The sequence below is a fragment of the Pholcus phalangioides genome, unplaced genomic scaffold, assembly GCF_987345545.1.
Source record: "Pholcus phalangioides strain wild (caught in Gottingen) unplaced genomic scaffold, Ppha-v1.0 ptg000015l_1, whole genome shotgun sequence".
Classification (NCBI taxonomy): domain Eukaryota; kingdom Metazoa; phylum Arthropoda; class Arachnida; order Araneae; family Pholcidae; genus Pholcus; species Pholcus phalangioides.
The window spans coordinates 51,767,624-51,790,219 of NW_028301608.1; the positions used below are offsets into that span (position 1 = coordinate 51,767,624).

The following is a 22,596-nucleotide window of genomic DNA, read 5'->3' on the forward strand; positions in this document are numbered from 1 at the left end:
ATTGAAATTCAGTAAACCCCAATTTAATGAAACCATGAATATTAAAGTATTTTGAGCAAGAACATCCATGCTCCAGCTAAAATTCAAACTTAGACCTACACAGTGAGAAGTTTGTGCGCTAATCTCAGAACTTCTTAACAGTACATGCACCTCATACACATTCCTTTAGGGCAAAGGTTCTCAAACTTTTTCCACTTGCAGCACACCTTTCTCCTATTCAATGCTTATCCATGAGCTCCACTGGCTCCCCAGAGTTGTTTAACAAAGAAAATTTTAGAAAAACCTTTATTAGGTTCACAGCTCCATGGTACCCCTAACAAAGGTTGGAGACGCAGTGTTTGAAACTCTGACGTTGGTTTCCCGTGGTTCCCAACTTCGAGTCGCAAATGCGAGCCGATCTCCCCATTACAAAGTTTCGCCACAGAGAGCAACAGGCCTATAACGATTAATTATTCAATCATTACACTTCACTCATAGTTAGAAAAAACTGGTGGAAGATGGGAGCACTACACATAACAAGCATTACACAGAAACAAACTTCACATCAGGTTTCACTACACGTACACGCACATTGCCGCATGTACCAATTCGTTAGAGGTTCCACAAAGGAATATGGACGAGGTGCATGTCTGGATTTAGTAGTAGTGTTTGAAACTCCTGCTCTAGGAGATTTCTAACAAACTGGTACATGCTGGAATGTGTATTGAGAATCTAACGTGAAGTTTGTTTCTGTGTAATACTTGTTGTGTGTAGTGCTGCCATCAAATTTTATAACTATGAGTAAAGTGTAACGATTGAATAATTGTACCATTGTAGGCCTTGTTCTTTGTGGCGAGACTTTTTAAATGGGGAGATTGGCTCACATTTACACCTGAAAATTGGGAACCGCAGGCTTTAGTCGACCACCACTGTGGTGAAGGTGAGAATTCAAATCCTGGTCCTCGCGATGCTAGTCCAATTCTTCTGTACATACAGAAAATGATATTTCTGACTATTTGTACAGTTCAAGGGCTTTTGATTAACACTTACTTTTGAGGTAAACATATTTGTGTCTTCATCATATAAAAAAATATATTTTATATCATGATAAATAACATTTTAAATCATGCATTTGTTTTAGCAGATAATTTTGTTTAAGCTGTGTAATCTAGAGAGAATAAATTTTTATATTTCAAGACATATATATACAAGAGAACTTTTATACGTATATCAAACAAATGTATAAATTTGCAAAATCTAAAAAATGTACAGGATGCATAGCTAACTTCCTCTTGATGCAAATTACTGGCACACCGTTTGATCCTAGAAGCATACTTTTAATTAAGAAAAATTATCCAATTAACATGCAGACTTCAGATACGTCATTTATGTTGTAAGAGGTTGTACAGTTATTAAAGTAAAAAAGATAACTTTTTAAACAGACACCCTGTCCTCTAACTTCCAGTTAGAAAGTTTCCATCTCTAAAGGCCAAAAAAAAATAAGCATTTCTAAGTGCAATATTCGTCAAGATGTTTGAATTCAAAAATCTGAAAAAAAAGTTAGGAAAGAACAGCATAAAGTATTGGACAAGACTCATTTATGCTGTTCTTTCCCAACAATTCTCCAATTTTTAAATTCAAATATTTCAGTGTATGTATATTGCAATTAGGAACACAGAATTTTTTCTTTTAGCCTCAGGAGAGACAAGGAACAACGTTTTAATTAGAAGCTAGAAGACTGGGAGTGTCTCTCTCTGTATAATAAGTTAATTTCTTTATTTTAATAACTATACAACCTCTTGCAATATGAATAATGTATGTGAAATCTACACGTTAATTGGATAATTTTATCTAATTAGAAGCATGCCTTTAGGATCAACAGTTGCCAGTAATTTGCTGCAAGGGACTATCACCCTATATAAATGCTACAGCAAAACTTTTTACTTTCAAGGTAAGATTTAAACATGCAGATAAGCATTAAATTACGAACGCTTCAGAAGTGATACTAACCTCAATCCAATCATACAGAGCTTCATTGGATTCATTTGAATTTAACATAAAATCTATCTGCTTCTTTACTTCAGGACTGGACAATTCATTCGGTGGCTGAGACTTCACTGGTGTTATGGTGAAATCCAATTTCTGTCAGAAAAGATTAAAACGCATTAACAGAAACAGAGACATGACTGAAATGTTTTGCAATCAAAGATTTCCCAAAAAACCATTAATCAACATTCAAGAAAAATTAAACACAATCTTTTTTTTCTATAATTTTCATAAAAACCTTTGTTTTCTTGTCAAAACAATGAAGGAAATTTTATTTTCAATAAGAGTACGTTATAAGAGCTCACAATCATGGGAAAAATTGTTATAACACTTCTCGCAATAAGCAAATTTCATTTTTCTGCCTCTGTCAAATTATAAAATTTATTGTAAATTGAAAATCCCTTCTATATCTGCATTATATAATAGTTTTTTAGATCAAATTCTAATATTAACGAATGAATTTTGGTCTTGTAACAATTTATTCTTCAAGAAGTTTTTGCATAGAATTTCATAATCTCAAAAGGCATGAATAAATAAAATTCTCCCTGCCAGTTTTATCTTTTAGAATAATTTATATATTTCAGCAGGATTCATTCAGCTGTTCTGAAATTACTTTCAACTGCAGGCTCAAGTCAAATAAACCCTGGCACACCATAGTCTCTCAAGTTATTTGGTGAGACTCAACTAGAATAAAATTGTCATATATATTAGAAAAGCCAAAAAAAATATGAGGGGGAGGGATGTGACTTTTCTTGAGTATGTCTTTTATATTAGAAGTACCTCACACTCACAGTAATAAGAGCAAGACTGCTTTTCCCAGCCTTACAAAAAGGAAATAGACATTCTCTGGATATTATTTCTAGGATATCCTAGAGAAAAGTCACCTGGTCTAAACTGGGAATCGAACCCAAGTTCTCTTGCAAATTGGGCAAGGAAAACTGTCATGTCTCCAGAGATGTATATGATAGCACACTTGCTCAGTTTACATGGAGACTTTGGTTTGATTTCCAGTGGATACCAGGCAACTTTCTGGGTTCACCTTGGCAATTATCCAGAAAATACATATATTTTCACAATCCCATAGTAATATTTATGAAGAGCATGTGCAAAGGTAAGTGATAGTTCAGTTCTCCCAGGAAAAGAATCACTGACTTTCTTCAAAAGAATTTTGTTGATGTGATAACGTAAGTTTATTTTTAGCTCTCTATAACCGAATATTTTTTGCACCTTTAGCATAAGCTATCTGAGACTATCACTCACAAATCATTCGTTATAGTGAGATTCTCATCAGAAGTTGTGCTTATTATTCTGACTTCAACTGTATAATATGTAACTTATTAGGAAAATATTTAAAGGACATGAACTGTTTTCATCACACTGCATTTTTGTATCAATTATAAACTGGCAGCTTCATAAAAGTATTAAGCACAGCATCAATATCAATAACATGATGCAACTAGTCAAATTTTCTTTTAAAATGCTGACATAGGAAAACTTTGATACACCCAAAAACATTCTACTCACATTGGAAGCAATGAAACTGGAAACATCAGAATCATTTGGCAGAAAGTCTTTCCATTGCAAACCGGATTCTCGCCACATTTCACCAACTTTGATTGTGCCCTAGTGAAAATGCATTGAAATTAATTTACAATTTTCTTTTATAAACAAAATTCTGATTTATTAGGTTGTTCGGGAAGTAATTTCGTTTTTTCCAACAGAGGACTTGATTGCATTTTTTTACAGCCAACTTCACACTCAAGCCCCATAATCATTATATATTTTAACAGCTGATATAGCAAGGCTTACTTGTGAAAAAGTTCGATTGATTCTATGCAGTAATTTTTGGTTGGTGTCCTTTCAAATATGGAAAGTGAAAAGTAGCATTTTCGGCATATTTCACTTTTTTACTATAGAAAAGGTAAAAATGCTATTCAAGCAAGAAAAAAATTATCCGATGTGTATGGAGAAGATGTATTGACAGAACTCCAGAGCCAAAACTGGTTTGCAAAATTCAGATCCGGCAATTTTGATGTTCAAGATGCACCACATTCTGGAAGGCCAGTTAAAGCTGATGACATAATAAAGGCATTAATTGATGCAAACCAGACAACACAACGATCAATTCTGAAGTGTACCGTCATCAGCTGGACAAATTGAACGATTTACTTAAACATAAAAGGCCAGAATTGATCAATAGAAAAGGTGTAGTGTTCCACCAAGATAATGTGAGACCTCATACAAGTTTGTTAACTCGCCAAAAGCTTTTACAGCTTGGATGGGATAATACTGTCACACCCACCATATTCTGGCACCTTCTGATTATTATTTGTTCTGGTCTCAACAAAATTTTTTAGATGGTAAAACCTTTACTTCAAATGAGGTCAAAAATCATCTGGATCAGTTTTTTGCCAGCAAACAAAAATTTTATGAGCGTGGAATCATGATACTGCAGGAAGATAGAAAAAGGTATCGGACCAGAATGGACAATATATAATTCAATAAAATATTTATTCACTATAAGAAAATAGTCTTTCATTTTCATAAAAAAAATGAAATTACTTTCCAAACAACCTAATAGGTCAAGCTTACAGGTAAGAGAATAAACAAACTAAGCATTTATAATATTAAACAATCTAGGAGTTTTAGACAAGTATGTACTTACACGCTTTGAAACAGCACAGTGCAACATAGCACTGACAAGTCTTCCAGCAGACATAGACGGAATACATGGCTGGAGAAGATCTTTCAGGCAATTCAGATTGGTGGCACTACCTTCGGTCATGGGCTCCATTATTTCACCCAGATACTCCCATATTTTAGGAATGTCCAAAGCATATTCATCCACCAATTCTAATACTACATGAAACCTAAAGGAATAAACATGATATTTTTAAATTTATTATAATGCGAGCAAAGTAGTCTTCCAGTAAATATGAACTACCATTCAATTTCAAGCACTGTTGCAATTAAAATTGATTAATCCAATCTTCATCTTCATTGTTATAATCTTCTTCCAATTTAAATCTTCATTGAAAAAAAAAGTTGATATAAATTTAAGCACAAAACATTTTAACTCAACTTGACAAAAACCGAAGTAATGAAAAGTCAATTATTAAATTTTTCAACATTCCAGAGCATTTGATATGCACACAATACTCATATCGTATAACCAGTAAATGGAAACTCACCCTTTGTTACACTGATCCATAGTAATTACTTTGGATGTAAGTAAATCGTTTAGTAACTTGCCAAACATACATCTGGCTTGACTAGATCGCTCAAGGACTTGGTTTATAGCTTCTGTTATAACCACTGACATAGTGCTTGGAGAAGCCAGCTCGGTAATGCATCTAATTGCTTCCTGTTGGGGAAAAAAAATTATTGAAATATTACCAACATACATACAAGTGTCCATTTTCATATTGTACTAAAATACACAATTGTGTCTTGATAATGTGAATTGAAAAGGTCTTATACCCTCTTTGAATTGCAGAGAACTTGGTATTCCAAAAAACAAATAATGCTTAAAATATTACTATCACAAGATTAGAGATGCCCTATCCCATAATTTTCTCCCGCTAATATAGGTTACGGCAGGAAAAACCCCATAGTTCCAAACTCTGTTTCATCGCTCCTTTCTCCAAAGTTTTTTTATACTCATCGCCCCCCCCCCCAACTCTAGACAACCCATAGGACCCTATGTTGCACCCGTAGCTTCTACCGCCCCGGACTATTTCATCCCCTCCCAGTGGGCGATATTGCTCACTTTGGGAAACAGACCTACATGTACAGGAAGGCTATAGACCATTCCAATTGAAGTTTATTTTGAAAATGTGAAATCTATTTTAATTTGATTAAATAATTGTTCAAAGTTACAAACTAAGTGATTAATAAATTACATAAAAACAGGACAGCATGCGTGCAAAACAAGAAATTAGGATCCTGCTGTAAAAAATGTAAGACTGCACGAATAAAAATATCTAAAAATTAATCATTACTTACTTCAAAATCACTATTGTGAATGAATTCGTCTATGATAGGTTTGATCTTTTTCTCAATATCATCCCTAGATAATGTTTCACCTTTCAGAACTGTTGCTGCAAGGTATAGAAAAATAAAAGCATGAAAGTAAAGAAATATATACCGTTTTAACATATCAGAATTTAATATCAAATTTCTTGATATTAAATCAAGGGAAGAAACACCTTCTAGCAACCCCATATATTCAATAGCATAGGGTGTCCTTGATTTACTCTTAATTTAAAAAAAACTATCATTTTTGTTGCTTAACCGTTATTTTTTAACGTCTAGGTTAATTAGATGGGGATTAGTTGTGGGAAGACATACTGCCATAGCTCTACTTTAACATGGTTCGTACTCTTCCAACAAAAAAAAATTCAAGGACTATTCAAGCACTTTTCAAGGTAAAACTTAAAAATTCAAGGCGTTTTTTACAAAAGCATATTTTTCACATGAATAGGTGCATATTTAATTTTGATTAAAACTTTCAGAGATTACATTTCTACCTACTTTATTTCACATCATCTGTAATGAATAAAGGAGGCCACATACACATATATATCATACAAAACATATGACACATTGAATATCATTACATGGAAGTTTTAAGGTTACCTCAGTAGAATTTTACTTTTTGTTGAGTTTTAAATTCTTGCAATTAAAACAAAAAAGTTTCAACAATTACCTGAGATATCTTTGCCATTAATATTCTGTATGTCAGGAACTTTTTGTTCGAGGGATTTTGGTTCTTGCTGAGCTACACGACTTAACTTATTAACAGTCTCTAGGAGGTTCTCCCTTTCTTTAGAAACTGAGGGTGTCTTTCTTATCGGAGGCGGCCCCTGATTGCTACGGCCTCTACTGGACTCTCTACTTGATGCTGCGGACCTAGAATAGACAAAAAGAATTTGGATAAATGCCGAGTTGAAATCCAACCCACTACTTGACTGCCGCAGTTGAACACAAAATTTGTCCTCACTCCAATAATCTAAATTCTATTCATTTGCTGTCAACATTGTGGATCAAGCGTGAAGTCTTTATGAATTACTCTCACCATTTTTTAAAGACATCACAGCATTCATGCCGCACATGCAGTTCAAAGTGAATCGTCTTTTCAACACCAAACTTGGCTGATTAGATTTTAGCAACAAGTCAACACTAGATTTTTAGCAATAACAAGGGAAAATATTTTCACAATAGATGCCCTAATGATTACAATACCAACCCCCCCCCCCAGCCAAACAGTTGCACTATGGCACTCGTATAGAAACAATATAGTAATTCAATCTCTTATCTTTTTTGAAAAACATTTCCAAGAAAGTAACAACGTCTGTAATAGTTAAATATCCACAAGGGGAGGGGGGATCAGCCTCTTATTTCATATAAAGAACATTCCATTGCATTTCTTTGAGTGTGAAAATCTAGCATTCAATCCTCAGAAGAAATTATATAAAATGAAAATTTCACATAGCAATGTTTGAGGAAGAAAAGTATCAATATCCAGGATTTATCTTGATAAATGTAATATATCCCCTTTATGTGACAAATCATAACTGAAGACTAATATTGTTATATGGGTGATTATCATTATGCAGGATGTTTGCCGTATTAGACACATTCATTAGAACTTTTATTAATAAAAATACCATTTCAAATCTTACCTTTGAGAGCTTCGTCTTGCTTCATAAGAAGGATATGATAGTGCCTCTAATGCAGAAAATCTAGATGAAAAAAAATGGTTTCAATAAAAAGAACTTAAATGTGACTTCTGATTAATAATATTCACTTTTATGATATTCCAAAATCTGAAATTGAAGAGAAAATCAACATTCAAGAAACTTTGCTGCCAATAATGAATAACTGTTGAATGACTATTACTAACCTGTTCACATGAGCAGTTGATGGTTTGTTTTCTGTAGGAGGTAAAACTTTACCTCCTCCACTGCCTCGGCCCCAATTTGAAAATCCTCTCCCAGAACCAGGACCCAATTGAATATTATCTACTTCGGTTGGCTACAAAATGCACAAAACAAAAATAAAATTATAAAATCCAATGTTGCATTAGAAAAGAATAGTTTGTGTAGAAAATTTTAATGTATGAATAAAATAAGCTAGCTCCTACATTGCTAGCTGCTACAATGTCTTTTCCTACCAAAATATTTACTCCTATCCAAAATGGGTCTGGTCTTCAAAACTTCCGAAAATAATGGTTTTGCTGTACATGTAACTGCCCATACATTCTAGTTGAATTTTTAAGAACAAATTTTTGGACAAAATCACTGTACTTATACACAAGTACATATCAGACAATATATTAACTACTTAAAATATCAACACAACCCCCCCCCCCATACATTAAACAATAATAAAAACAATGTTCAGAGCTCTCTATAAATAATTTGTCGATATTTTTCAAAGTTTGTGAAAGCTGGTCAGAACGCTGGTTAAAAAGGATTTTAAAAAATCTGTTTCCCACAGTAATATGGTAAATATAAATCAATTAAAAATGTATTACTCACCCTTGTGAGCTGAAGCCTAGTTGTATCTACACTGACATTTGGTTTGCTCGATTTGCTCACTGTGTTCCAACCGCCACCATCGTGATCAGACCCACGACCTTTAAAAACACACCAAGATTCAAATTTCACATTGCATTAATATTGTTTCGCATGGAATTGTGAGCACAATATACAGGGTGTCTTGTAAATGCTAAATTGGCCTTTATCTCAACCGTCCAATGTAGAGGTATGACTGTAATTTAAAAAAAAGCTGAACAGGCGTTCAAAAATTAGCCTATATCAGTAATGAGGGTGAAAACACAGTGTGTAACAAACTAAGAAATTAAATTTTTATACGGTCCCCCATGCTCTAACTTCTACGAGGCTGTTCAACTATCACATAAGCAAATTTTTAGCCATTTTTGACCACCTCCTCGCTTGTCAGCAAAATTTTATCAGCTCTGCCCCTCTGAATCCTAATGCATATTGGTGGGATCAGATGTACACGGGGAACATAGGAGGCCCCGACAATCAAAAAGTTATTTTCTTTTAATGAAATTTCGGAAGAAAATACCTTTATATGTTATTATAATCAATTTGTCAATTTCAGTGTTATTTTTTGAAGGCTATGGACTCAAAATTCATCTTTAATAAATTCATTGCGACCCACCCTCTAAGCTATATATAGTAAATCGCATGAAGCCCTCAGCCTGTGGACCAAATACAGCCCTGGAGGTTATCTGCTGTGACATGCCCTCCTCAAACCTAATTTTGTAAAAATGAACTAAGTGGTACATTTACAGATCGCTTAAGTTATGTACAATTCCAAAGCATTTAAGCAGCCCGTGGCACATTTTCAGATCACTTCAATGACCTGGGACACAGTTCCAGAACACATAAGCGATCCGTGACTAATTTAGAGATCCCTTGAGTAACATGTGGCATAGTTTTAAAGCACTTAAGTGGCCCCCAGTGCAGTTCTACATCACTCAAGTTACCTGCGACACATTCTCAGATTATTTAAGTGATCCGCGGCATATTATTACGAATCACTTGAGTGATGCGTGGCACAGTCCCATAGCATTTAAGCAGCCCGGACACATTTCCAGATAACTTGGATCTGCGAAAAATTTAGAGATCACTAAAGTGGCTCTGTAGGACACTTATCAATAGGGAGAATGTTACTTCAAGTGCCCACAAACTATCGAAAGGGTTTTTTTGTTTTTGGTGCACCGAGTAAGATGCCATATTTCATAAAGGGGGGGTTGATGACGTAAACATTATCCAAACCCCCCCCCCCTTGTCATCAAAAAGTCAGCAATTCGGAATGCAACATATCCCCCATCGATGCTGATGTAATACTTGAATGGCCCCTTATTAGAAAGTTGTTAGTGTCTCACCTGATGCCGAAAAAAATATTCCATGTTTCTAATTGCAATATTCACAGATATATTCTAATTAGAAAAACGGAAGAAATTTGGGAAGAAGCAGCATTAGATGCAGATAAAATGGGTTTTCTTCATTTACAACTGTTTTTTTCCTCACCTTCCCTGTTTTTCAAATTCAAATATCTGTAAATATTATACTTAGAAACATGGAATTTTTTTGTTGGCCTCGGAGAAGACTGAGCAACTATCTTCCAATCGGAAGTTGGGAACACAGGGACTGTATAAAATTTAGATTTATTTTGTTACACACTGTATTTTCACCCTCAAAACTGGTACAGGGTAATTTTTAAATGCCTGTTCAGCATTTTTAAACTGGAATCATTCCTCTATGATGGACGGTTGATGAGATAAAGGCTGTGCTAGAACTTAAAAACACCCTGTAGAATTATATAATAAACAGGAAAGGACTGGACATGCGTCCCTTCACCTCTGGTGAGATATTGAAGTGCTCCAAAAGGGAATGTTGGTACTGTGTGCACATTCAATCAAAAGAAAAAAAAATTAACTGCTAAATACATGTGAATAGACAGCTACATCAATAGAAGTTTTCATGCCTTACGACACCAAATACATGAAGTTAAAAAATTCACGATTGTGCAGTCACATATCTAGCAGCATGCTTCTTGGATATGTAGAAATTATCATAAATCGTAAACCATTATCGTCTGTATTACAGAATTGTCACTATTAACTGAACTTATGAAAGCACAGCCACAACACATTAGAGACAGGACGAATAGTGGTTTCACATAATAATTGAATATTTGGTCAATTTTGAGGCAGAATATCAGTGTTCTAAACAAATCATTATGATTAATCAATGAAATCAGTGTTTTTGGTTTTAGACTGAAAATTGAAATATAATTTTAAAATGATTGAAATTTATTTAACATAGGAAATTGACATATTGAATTACATTGCACAACGATGAAATTACATCCAACAAGGAAATATATAATTCCTAATGGTTTTGACCTGCTGAAACCAAATATTGTCATGGATAAGTTTCATTGGCTCTTGTTTTTGAGAGATTACCATGTTAATAAGTGCTTTATGAGCACTATTGTGTGGTGCAAAAGTGGTAAGGAGTGTAAATCAATGTTACAAAGAAAAATGGCCACCCTCCAAACTGAATGACTACTGTTGACCAATTGTGAGAGATGCTCCTAATGTCCAGTACAAGCCTATTACAGAACAAAGTATGTGTCAGACATGATAAACTATTATGCTCTGATAAATTTGGGATTCTACATATACTAATGTTATGCCGCTGTGTATTATGAAATTTTATATCAGGGTTGTAAAAAACCCAGGTTTTTTGGGCAAAATTGTGAATTTTTTATTTCCACAACCTCATTAATTAGAATTCTTTTGTCCTTTAAAACCATAAATACACAAACTCTGGCCCATGGACCAATTAGAATTACATAATACATTGATTTTAGTGCAATAAGTAAGTTTATGCAGAAAGTAGCTTGTGACCAATTGGATGTTTAAACTGTACAGTTGTATATTGATATATTATCAATATTTTTCAACTACATTTGGACTACAAACAAGTAATTTAGTTCTCGTACCAGGACTTGACAAATCAGAAAAAAAACCAAGAATTTTTTTCCCTGGGAAAAAAATATTCACAATTTTTTTTATGGAATTTATTGACCCCTTTGGTATTTTGGTAGACATGTTGACATGAATTCACAAAACTTCATATACTTCTTGCTTTCCAATTTAGAAATTATACATAGAAAATTTTACGCAACAATAAAAACTTTATAGTCAGGATGCGAAAGATTCATTAAAGCACTGATACTCGGCCGAATTTCCAACAAAACTTTGGCAGAACCCAATACTTAATACCAAAGGGCAGAATAGACAGGATACAAAAAACCCATTGAATATTCATCACATCCCCCCCAGTCATCAATTGGTCATAAACACTTGCAATTCAGAAAACCATCCTTCATCAGCTGTTCTCACTAATATAATAAACAGCAAAATTTTTTGCATAAACCATTTAACATGGCAAAAATTTCTATAATGAATGTTATGAAGTCTCAAAAACTAAACATTTGATACACTGCTAACCAGTACATATTATCTAAGTACTTGAGGTTATTTTAATTCGGAATTGAGCCGTCTGCAGTAGTTTTTCTCACTGCAGATGGCAGCACTACACATAACAAGCACTACATGGTAACAAACTTCACGTTAGGTTCACATATTCGTTAGAATTCAAATTATAATTAAATTAGGTTTATATATTCGTTAGAAATACCGCAGAGGAATGTGAACGAGGTGCAAGAGTAGTTTAGTAGTAGTTTTTCACTTAACGTGTAAATGACATGGATATTGCATCTTTATAAATAATTTATCAAATACTTCACCTGGATATGGACCAGTAGAGGAACTTTTACGCCTGTCATCAGGCATTCTTTTAGGAAAAGACATATTTTGAAGCAGCTGCTGTTGCTCTTGTGCTTCCTTCTCAGCCTCTTTATGTATTTGATCAATTGTTTTCGGATAATTCTCATCCCTTCTTGGCACCCAGTTTCGCTAGTTATTAGATATTAAAATATACATCATGAACACCAACTCAAATATAAAATAAGAACTTCCAAACCATGAACAAAAACAGTGAAATGAAATAGGAGAACACTTATATTTACCCTTTTCAACTCTATTACATCTTGAAGCATGAATCGTACCCTTGAGCTAGTCTGTCTTTTATCTACTATCCTTTGCATCTCTGTCATGTAACTATTCATCTATTATTTAAGAAAATAGAATTGAAATTTACATTTCAATTAAAAATATTTATTTTTATAAACTGAAATTAAAACTAATGTTTGATTCTTGAATTACATTAGTTCCCCCCTTTCAACATTTATTTGTAAACATATAAATCTACCACTTTAAAAAGCCAATTATGTCTCACATTTTCTGGGATGAAGATCACCATTGAACAAAAAAAAATTTGATTAGGATTTTAAGTTGAGTCGCTTAAAATGACAAACTACAGAATGAACAGTCAAAGAAAAAACTCAGCCTCATTTGAAAATTATTACGACAATACTAATATTTCTCAAGTAGAGTCATGACTTACAACTTCTTTCTTTGTTTCATAATCATCATTGCTTTCTCGATCCTTCTTTATAACCAATTCTTTGCCAATGGTTGTAAGCAGTCGACAAAGGCACTCCAAAGAATCTTCATCACCTTGACTTAAAAGCTTTTTCACACATTCATGCATGATAGGTTCTATCAGCATTCCCAACTTGAACAACTCTCCAATAAACCTGAAACACAGATTTTGATATGAGAAACATGCGTGAATGTACTTTGTAGCAAGCACCATTTTGAATTTGTTTTGTATCCAATATAATCATGCTGATTCACAGTGATTAGTTCTTGTATCTTACATTCACAACCACCCGAAACTTTTATTTACCGAATATTGCCAAGTTGTCGCCTTCTATATTTGGTTTCCTCTTCCAAATACTCTTCTTGAAGCTGTTTCTTTTTATCTTCCTGAAATTATATATTTTATATTAAATTGAAACCTTTATGAGAAAAAATATCTGAAAACAAATGATTAAATTTTTCCATTGAAAAACTAGTCGACCATTTCCAGCATGGTGTTTCCCATAGTGGGCTCACCTGTTCACATTATTTTCTATACATTTTGGAAATATGTCTGCCCTTCAAAGGGATAATACATAAAGCACAAAAAGCTATCACAGATAAAAATATAAAAATTTAAAATCTTAGAGGGAGCAAAAAGCTGGTGTAATTGAATAATTTGTGAAGGTGACAAAAAAACTGCTGAGAGTTACAAATTACAAGGAAAATTTACATCTATAATACACCAAATATGAAAGAATTTCGTCAATTTTAACAATAGAAAATTTTAATTTCAAGAAAAATTTTAATTTTCATGAAATTGTATGCTGAACATAATGCAGTTGAATCATTGATTTGACTGAGAACTTTGTAGAAAAGAAAACTCCAAAAGAAGCATTTATAAGAGTATCAGGTTTAATTAAATACCGTTTTGCAGTCTTCTATAACTTTCTTTTTTTCAACTCTGTTCAATTCTTCGCTTTTGTCTTGTTCAAACTCCCTCTGACATTTGGTAAGTAATAGCTTCCTAAAGTTAACATAACCTTCTCCTTCAGTCAAAGGTACCTTAACCTAAGAGAAAAACATTGAAAAGCTTTCAAGCCACAAATATACAAGACTTTGCTTTTGCTGTACATCATTTTTATATACAGTTGAAATGCCTATACTACAATACTTGATAAAAGAATTGTTATATAGATGGAAATATATTGCACTATATATAGGATGAAATATACAGTTGAATCTTGTTTAACGAACACTTTTCTAATCCTCCAAGTAAGTTTTACATAGGACCTGCAAAAACTTGGAATTCCTTTACAACCAAATTTTGTTATAATGAAGCAGGGTTGTTTGGTTTAACATTGGTTTTAACCAAGTGTTTTTTTTTAAATTCAAAAAATCAAATAAAAGTTGCCTAAATATATTTTTTTGTTCCCCTTGAAAAAGATCATATTGGTTCACTATTAGCCAAAATGTTTTATTTTTACCACATTTTATATCCTTGGGATACATTCTGATGGTATATCTTTAAATGACATAAGATTTTATAAGTGGTTTTTTTCAAAAAGTCTCATAAATGTGGCCAAAAAATATATATATATTTTTCGTGTGAAGTATCTTAGTTATTTAAAGTTATATCATAGCTGCCAACTTTTGAGAATGAAAATTCGGGAGATTTTCGCGCAAACCCGTATTTTATGCTTAAACCACTCCCTAATAAATACAATAGGGATTTTTCCAAATAAAATAGGGATTTTCCAAACATAAAAGTTAAATCGTAGGGAATAAAATCCCTACTCAAAAACTGAAGTCAAATTAAAATAGGGATTTTACTCACATGGAAGTTAAACCCTTGGGAATAAAATTCCTACGCGAAAAACAAGTGAAATTGGAGGCCAAAACTTCAGTGATGTAAAAATAAATATTGTGTTCAATCAGAAACGCTGCAAACAAACATTCTGAGCGAATGACCCCAAAATCATCGGAAGATGAAGGAAAAAAGCGTCAATTTTTGAAGAACACTGACTAAGGCACTTGCTTGATTTTTTTCTTTCTTTTTTTCATTTCACGAGTAATGATTACAGTCTTTCCATGACCGATGATCATGTCCGTAACACAACTTGTACAAAAAGGAAAAGTCGGCCCTCTTCTGGAACGTTTGATGAGAGGAAATTCATCGGAATAAGTGTCTTTAAAATTGATTAAATATGTTTTTGCTTATCAGTATTCATGTTTTGTTGTATCGCACGTACGTAACTTCAACAAAAGAAATTTTGACCATATGCGCGTCACTATAATCTTCAATTATTATCCAGGACTATTGGCTGCTAAGCAATTTCCCTGCGTGATAAGACAAACAACTTTCTTGTTACCATCAGAGGGTTTTGTAAAACTTCCTTAAAAAGGGAATTTCCCCATTTACGACGTGTGGCGTCATTTCAAAAGGGGAAAAAAAGATTCTTCATGCCCCGAAAGAAATTCCTTAGGGATTGTTTTCATAAACGGGGATTTTTTTAATGAAGTAGGGAATGTTTAGGGACAATTAGGGTTTTTTTGTGATTTTCTTAAAAATTCGGGAGATTTAAGAACTTTTCGGGAGGTCGAGCAATGAAGCTAAAATTCGGGAGACTTGGCAGCTATGTTATATACAAAAGTCAAAATTGCTCATTCTTACAACATTTTCTAACCTTTGGCTATGTTCCGATGCTCTATCTTTAGCAAATTCATGAATAAGGATTACATCACACATCTAAATGTAGTGGTGTATTATCTCACAGGGTTTCTTTTTCCCTTCACAAAGAAGCAGCTACAGTAGTGACACCATCATGCTAGGGGCAGGTGGTCCTATAATCCAATAAAGACACCAGCTGTCCTTAAAGGACAAAGACTAGTGTACTAGTTGTTACATTACCTCACATACATTTTCATTTTCTTTCCTATAAGTAGCAGCACATCGCCTACTGTATATTTCCCAGTCTTAATATTCAATAGTTTTTTTTATACTTTCACACACACACTGTTAAGCCCAGTTAATCAAGGTTCTACTATATAGTAGTAACTGATTTATGAAAAATAATCAGCTGTATACAAGGTGATTATAATTTAAGTTTTGATTCCAAAACTATACAGTAAGTACTGATCAGAATGACTTGAAAATTTGCATGGATACTCCTGAAGCAATGAAAGTTTCTTTCGCAAAAGAAAAAAGTGAAAAATGTGCAAGTAGATGATGCTGTACTTGGCTAGCAGTATAATCTATTTTGTGCAACCACATCATTTCGACACTTCCACAGCCTCACTGTGTGGATAGAACTTCTATCAAGATGCACATTGCAGGGATGGGATTGCTGTTGACTCTTTTTGGAGCAGTAAATTTAGTGTTTCGGAACAGCAATCTCTGAATTCGGAGCAGTGCGCAGAATCATTATTACCTTTGTCAAAAATGAAAATTTTTTGAACAGAGATAATCAGATTATTCAATTTTGAACATTTTAACCAGTTATAGGGTTCCGGCGTCAAAAATCAGTTTTATATATTTGATAAAACTTGCATCCACTTATAGGGACGTAAAAATTATAAGTCATAATACAAGCTGGGCGTAAGAAGAAAAAGTAAAGTTTACAAATCAAACAAATAAGCATACATTAAAAAAAAACATGACATTTTGTTGACTCATGACTCTGTTTTCCTCTAATTTCTCAAGAACACTACACATTTTTTTCTTTCTGTGTTTTCAGACGAACTTGCCCACTTTCGATGTCTACAAAGTTTTTTCTCTTTATTCCCACTTCTATAATTTTCTCTGCAGTGTTCGGCATAGTTTTTGATGATAACTGAATTTCCAACTCCCTTTCTTCTGCTTTTAGTCTTTGATTCTCATCTGGTCGTGGAACTTTCTTATCAAAAGTTTTTTGGTGCAGAAGTCTGTCTTGGTACTTCTGATGCAAGCTGTGAACAGCTTTCAGAAGATTGACATCAACATCTTTAGCATTTCGAGAATGCTGTACGTAAGATTTTATTTGCCTAATGCCATTGATATTTTCAACCGAAAGATTTGATCTATGTTGCAGGAAATGTCTGTTTACACTCAAGCCCCTCTCGCAGTCTGCATTTCCATGTGGGCAAGACATATTAAGGCTTTGACAAGCACAAGCAAAATTTTGAACTTTGCACTTCCATCCAAGTTTTTCAGATCAAATATAGATCCCCAATACTTATCTAACCTTTGATAACTCACATGTATATCTTCACACTGCAGAGAAATCCATTCATCCAAGAGAACAGGGTTATCCAAAGGACAAACTTGCAGTAGCTTTGAAACAATCTACTTAATACATGATAATGAAGAGTTTTCCAGTCGGAAAATGGGATGCAAATACTTCATTTTTTCCAGCAAGGTGTTCTCAAAAGGTAAAACTTTGAGCAAGCGCTTGATGATCTAGCACCTAATAGAAATTTTTTGTTGAGAACATTCCCCCAACTCAGCAAGATTGGATTCTATTTCAGCACCAACAACCACATTTTTCCTCCGGTTCTCACTGCTTTCTATAGCTAAATTCTGAAGCTCAGCAATTCTAACATTCTGAATATGTTCAGATTTCAGGAAACGTGCCATAATTTTTCTAACAAGAGCCCCTAGCTCATCATACAAAATGTGTATGAGGGGCTCCTCTTTTTCAAATAATGTCAGAAAGCCATTCAAAAAGTTCTGATGCTTCTTTCAGAAACAAAGCTTTCACCAAAACACTTTTATCTGAAAGGACTTCCTGGATTTGATGCAGTCGAGATGAGTCTGATCTGGCCTCCTTACTTCTGAATCAATGCTGAATTCTCTTTCATTAATTACATAATTTTTAATTAATGCTGGAATTACCTTTCATTAATTACACAATTTTTAATTAATGCTGGAATTATAACTTTCATTTATTTTGAAACTGAAATTCTTTCATTAAAACTAGAATTTCTCTTTCATTAATTCTAGAATTCTCTTTCATTAATTCTAGAATTCTCTTTCATTAATTCTAGAATTCTCTTTCATTAATTCTAGAATTCTCTTTCATTAATTCTAGAATTCTCTTTCATTAATTCTAGAATTCTCTCTTTCATCAATGCTGAATTCTCTTTCATTAATTCTGGAATTATCTTTCATTAATGCTAGAATTATCACTTTTATGATTTTGGAATTATCACTTTTATGATTTTGGAATTATCACTTTCATTTATTTTGGAACTGAAATTATCTATGTCATTAATTCTAGAAATTTTCTTTCATTAATTTTGGAATTATCTCATCGATACTGAAATTATTTCTTTCATTTATTGTTTCGAACTGCTATTTATGCCATAAGAAAATAACGGGGGATTGTGCGTGTTTTCACCGAGTCATGTGATCTTCCGATGAATGATGTTGCGGACGGCGTTCTCAGCACTGCCGAGGCGAAGACCGCTGACGTCATACTCCCTCCAGCTCGATGTTGCAAACATAGTGCGTCCGCATTTCAGATTCCGAAAACCTGCGGCGTCTCCGATAGGTTAAAAAACTCGAACTTTTTTAAGCTCGAAATTCGATTTTTTAATCAATCGGAGGCGACGCGAGTTTTCGGAATCTGAAATACGGATGCACTATTTTCACACCCAAATGCAAGAAACCTTGGCAGAACCGATTATCTTTCTGAATTCCACAAAAAAACCGGAACATACACGAAGGTTTTCTATAAATTACAGTAGCAATGCCGAGGTCGACGTCACAGCACGATTCAAATGACGTCATCGAAAGCGAAAGTTGAAGAGGGAAATTTCGGAGAACCCCGATTGGTGCAGAAGCGCCAAAGTTTCTCGAAAAATCAACGTTATGGCGCAGTGTGTAACAGGAAATTGCTAATGGCGCAGCAATAACTGACATTGCAATACCAGCAAAGCAGCTGCTGAAGACCCATTTTGACAGGATGCACCTTAACCGTTGTAACTTTTGGCTGTGGGGGTACCTCGAAATGCTATAAACAGTGGTCAGATTGCAAACTTTGGTTAAATGCAATCTCCAGCACATTCCCTATATGTTAGAAGTTCCTCAGGAATATTAATGGAGGGGGGGGGGGCACGTTTGGTTTAGTTTAATAAAGCTGAATTGCAAGCACATCCACATTATGACCATGGCATACTCCGATTCTGTTGTCGAACAAGAATTTTTGTGCTTTCAACCTCATAGCCAGAACACGCAGTGGACAACATATTTAACATTTTTTTAAGTAAGTTGTAGTTATTTGTTCAATTACTTCGTTTTTTGTGATGTTTCCATGAATTATGAAATCGTGAAATGCTATAATTAAGGTTATTCTGCTATATTCTGCCGTGACTGGCTATCGTTTCCATTCTGCGAGCAAATTTTCCACATGTTGGATGTCATTAATTTCACATTTTTAAGTACTTTTTCCCTAAGGAAAAACTTTTAAGTACTACTTTTAAGTATTTTTTCAATAAAATTGAATTTTTTCAGGAATATTCATGTCAATTTTCAAGTCATGACAATCGTTCTTTTTTTACAGTGTTTTGAAATCAGAACCTTAGTTATAATCAATCACCTTGTATATCGTAAATCATTGCTAATTAATCTGCATTATTTATGCTTCATTAAATATATTATATTCACCTAATTTTTATTACTTTTTGCAAAATAGCTTCCTAGTTAAGTATACTGAAAGTAACTGGAGAAAAACCTTTATATATTATATGATTAATAATATTAAAAGAATTTTCAAACACACAGTAATCCATTGAGTTAAATTAAATTGCAAAAGTTGGTTTTTGTTAAAATGTAATAAATATTTATTGATTAATTAGCATGGGAATAGTGTTAATTACATTAATAAACATTTTATTTTAGTTAATTATTGGAAGTGTGAATGATTTTTCAGAAATTTCATTGTTTTGGTTTGTTTTTTTTCAAAAAAACAGGTTTTTTTACCAACCCTGTAATGAAGTGATTTCCCTGGCCTCTTGGAGTTTGTTATACTGGGATTCTACTGTATAACACTAAAAATTAGAGTAATATTGAGGGTCATCATACAGGATTTTCACTGTATATATGTCAGCGATTCTCAACCAGTGCTCTGCGGTCGCGTAACTCCTAGGAGCTCCAGCCGCTTGACAAAAATAAAAATAGCCAGTAAATTCAAAAACGATAATGAAAATAAATAACTTCGACGAATGAATAAAAAAGACCTAAAGGGCTCCGCCATAGAAATTATATAACAAAGAGCTCCCTGTGTCAAAAAAAAGTTGAGAAATGCTGATACATGTGATGTGGTTGACTTAATTGCTCAAGCTATGCCAGCACCAGTACGGCAAAAACTAGCCTGGATTTGTTTCAGTGTTCTGGTTTCGCAAAAATTTAACAGCGCTTCTAAAGGACTTTAGGAGATAGAAAATAAAAAAAATTGAATTATCCTGTAGTTTGACTTACCAGAGATTTCAGTTAAACCGTTGCTTTTTATTCTGATAAAATCTGAATTTTTATACGTCTAAAAACTTTTTAAGGAAAAAATTTGATTTCAACCAAATAGAATATTAATTTAAAATCAGTGGTGCTGCAAATCAGTTTCTAAATGAAACTTGAAGTAAAAATGTCGTAATAGCAATGTAGATTGTAGACCAGCTTAATTTTATTCCTAGGCGAGTGTCCCCTCCCCCCATGAATGCTGCTTATGCAAAGGTTTGTTTAAAAACTGTTTTTGTGAAATTTTTAGAGGCACCTTATGGTGCTGCTTTTTGCTATTACAAAACCATGTGGGGGTGACTTTTCTCCCCATGCTCCCAAATTAGTAAAAATCAAAAAAGTATCAAATTTTTGCATAGTCTATACGCCGTAAGTTTTTGTTTCACTTACACTTTCATTTTATATAACAGCGTTTTCATTAAACTTCAAGAAGATATGGCAGCTTTTCAGTGTTGTCAAACAAAATTTCGAGAGTTGGCCTTTTGTGTTATGTTGAATATGTGCGAAATAGGTTAATCACAGGTGTCACAGGCTTTTTTTTTTTGCACCATTCATTTTGAATTGCACTGCATTATCAGAATGGCTTGACAAATTCCAGGCACTAGACAACCTGGTCCGAATGACTGAAAGATTAGTATTGCATGGTTTCCAGCAAAAATCTGATCATTTCTCTCACCAAAACTCTAAAAGAGAAATATTTTTCAAAATCTTGACTTCCAAATTCAAAGCCCCCCCCCCACTCGGTTATATCAAATATTCACACACTTCCCTGATTTTTGCCAAATATTTTACTTTTTCCCTGAACACAGAAAGGACTATCCAAGTCACAATTATTTATACTCAACTATGCACAAACAATCTATTTTTTGCATGCAGTTTGTGGAAGGTAGAGTGGTTCATTCTAAAGCTCTTTCATTGAACTTTCCTCCAACACTCATTTAAATTTTCATGTAAAATTATTTAAATTCCACTGCAATTTTTTTTTTTAAATATAATAAAAGTCTAATATGTATATTTACATGTTTAAAACATGTAAGCACTAAAATGATACCAGACATCAGTTACAAGAAACTAAGTTTATTTAAATAAACTTACCATTGCCAACTGTTTACACATGAGTGCATAAGGAACACTAAAATTAGGTTCATCTATAGCTTTTTCAAACACCAAATCAATAACACCTTTCAGCCTTTCTTCATTGTTGATATCTAAATCTTTCACTTGCTTGACAAGCGTGTCAAATTTCTGAGGAGTAAGTTTGTTTAGAATTCCCCGAACCTTTTTGTAAAGTTCCTGAAAAATCGAAAAGAAAAATTACATGAGAAAAAAAAAACATACGAATCAATGTGATGCAAATTGTATAATTTATTTGAGCTGAAATTCAGGGCTCCCACTAAAAAAAAATGAGAAAAAGTAGGAAAATGCAGGAATAAAAAGTAGGATGGGGGAGGGGGGTAACCCCCTTAGACAACATAATCATAGCATAATAGAAAAAAAATTCCTAAAAAAATTTTTTTTTTGCAAAAAAAAAAAAAAAATTAATTTTGAATTAACTTTTTTTTTTCATAGCACTATTTCAGTTTCCTATAAGACTAACTCAAGCCAAAGTAAAATGACAAATGACTTGGTTACAAAACCAATTTTTGGCCAAAACAGTGTACTAGCAACTACAGATAATTCTTTGCCAGCTCTCTTTATATATATTACATTCTTTTTTTTGGAGTCTTCAAAGTGCAGAGCTTGTCAACTCTCTTCGACAAGGCACAGCAAATTTTGAAGACGTAAGTTTTTTAAGAATGACGCTCCTTTGAGACCACTTTCACAAGCGCAGTGCAAAATGTATAAATTACAAGATCCGATGTAAATAAGGCAAGGTGAACCTGTTTTACTGCGTCGTCCATCATTTTTTAAAGGGGTTTGTTTACATTTTACTATTCAATGCCAGTGTAATCATTTTTGACAAATGAAGCACTTCCATTTCTAGCTC

The 22,596-nt window shown here is 33.5% G+C and overlaps 1 protein-coding gene across 4 annotated transcripts in view; it reads right to left on the bottom strand.

The window, feature by feature from the left end:
- The window catches only part of LOC149076178 (eukaryotic translation initiation factor 4 gamma 3-like), a 146,976-nt gene that overhangs the window by 11,127 nt on the left and 113,253 nt on the right, over window positions 1–22,596 (bottom strand). For all 4 annotated transcript variants that reach the window (XM_089243737.1, XM_089243738.1, XM_089243740.1 and 1 more), the window contains exons 13-27: window positions 21,705–21,902; window positions 14,045–14,188; window positions 13,446–13,525; window positions 13,101–13,293; window positions 12,664–12,762; window positions 12,382–12,550; window positions 8,568–8,665; window positions 7,931–8,061; window positions 7,710–7,769; window positions 6,734–6,936; window positions 6,031–6,125; window positions 5,217–5,389; window positions 4,691–4,895; window positions 3,550–3,648; window positions 1,990–2,121 (exon numbers count right to left, since the gene is read on the bottom strand). In XM_089243737.1, the coding sequence (XP_089099863.1) occupies window positions 1,990–2,121; window positions 3,550–3,648; window positions 4,691–4,895; window positions 5,217–5,389; window positions 6,031–6,125; window positions 6,734–6,936; window positions 7,710–7,769; window positions 7,931–8,061; window positions 8,568–8,665; window positions 12,382–12,550; window positions 12,664–12,762; window positions 13,101–13,293; window positions 13,446–13,525; window positions 14,045–14,188; window positions 21,705–21,902 (2,079 nt within the window). The remainder of the gene's footprint in view (window positions 1–1,989; window positions 2,122–3,549; window positions 3,649–4,690; window positions 4,896–5,216; window positions 5,390–6,030; window positions 6,126–6,733; window positions 6,937–7,709; window positions 7,770–7,930; window positions 8,062–8,567; window positions 8,666–12,381; window positions 12,551–12,663; window positions 12,763–13,100; window positions 13,294–13,445; window positions 13,526–14,044; window positions 14,189–21,704; window positions 21,903–22,596) is intronic.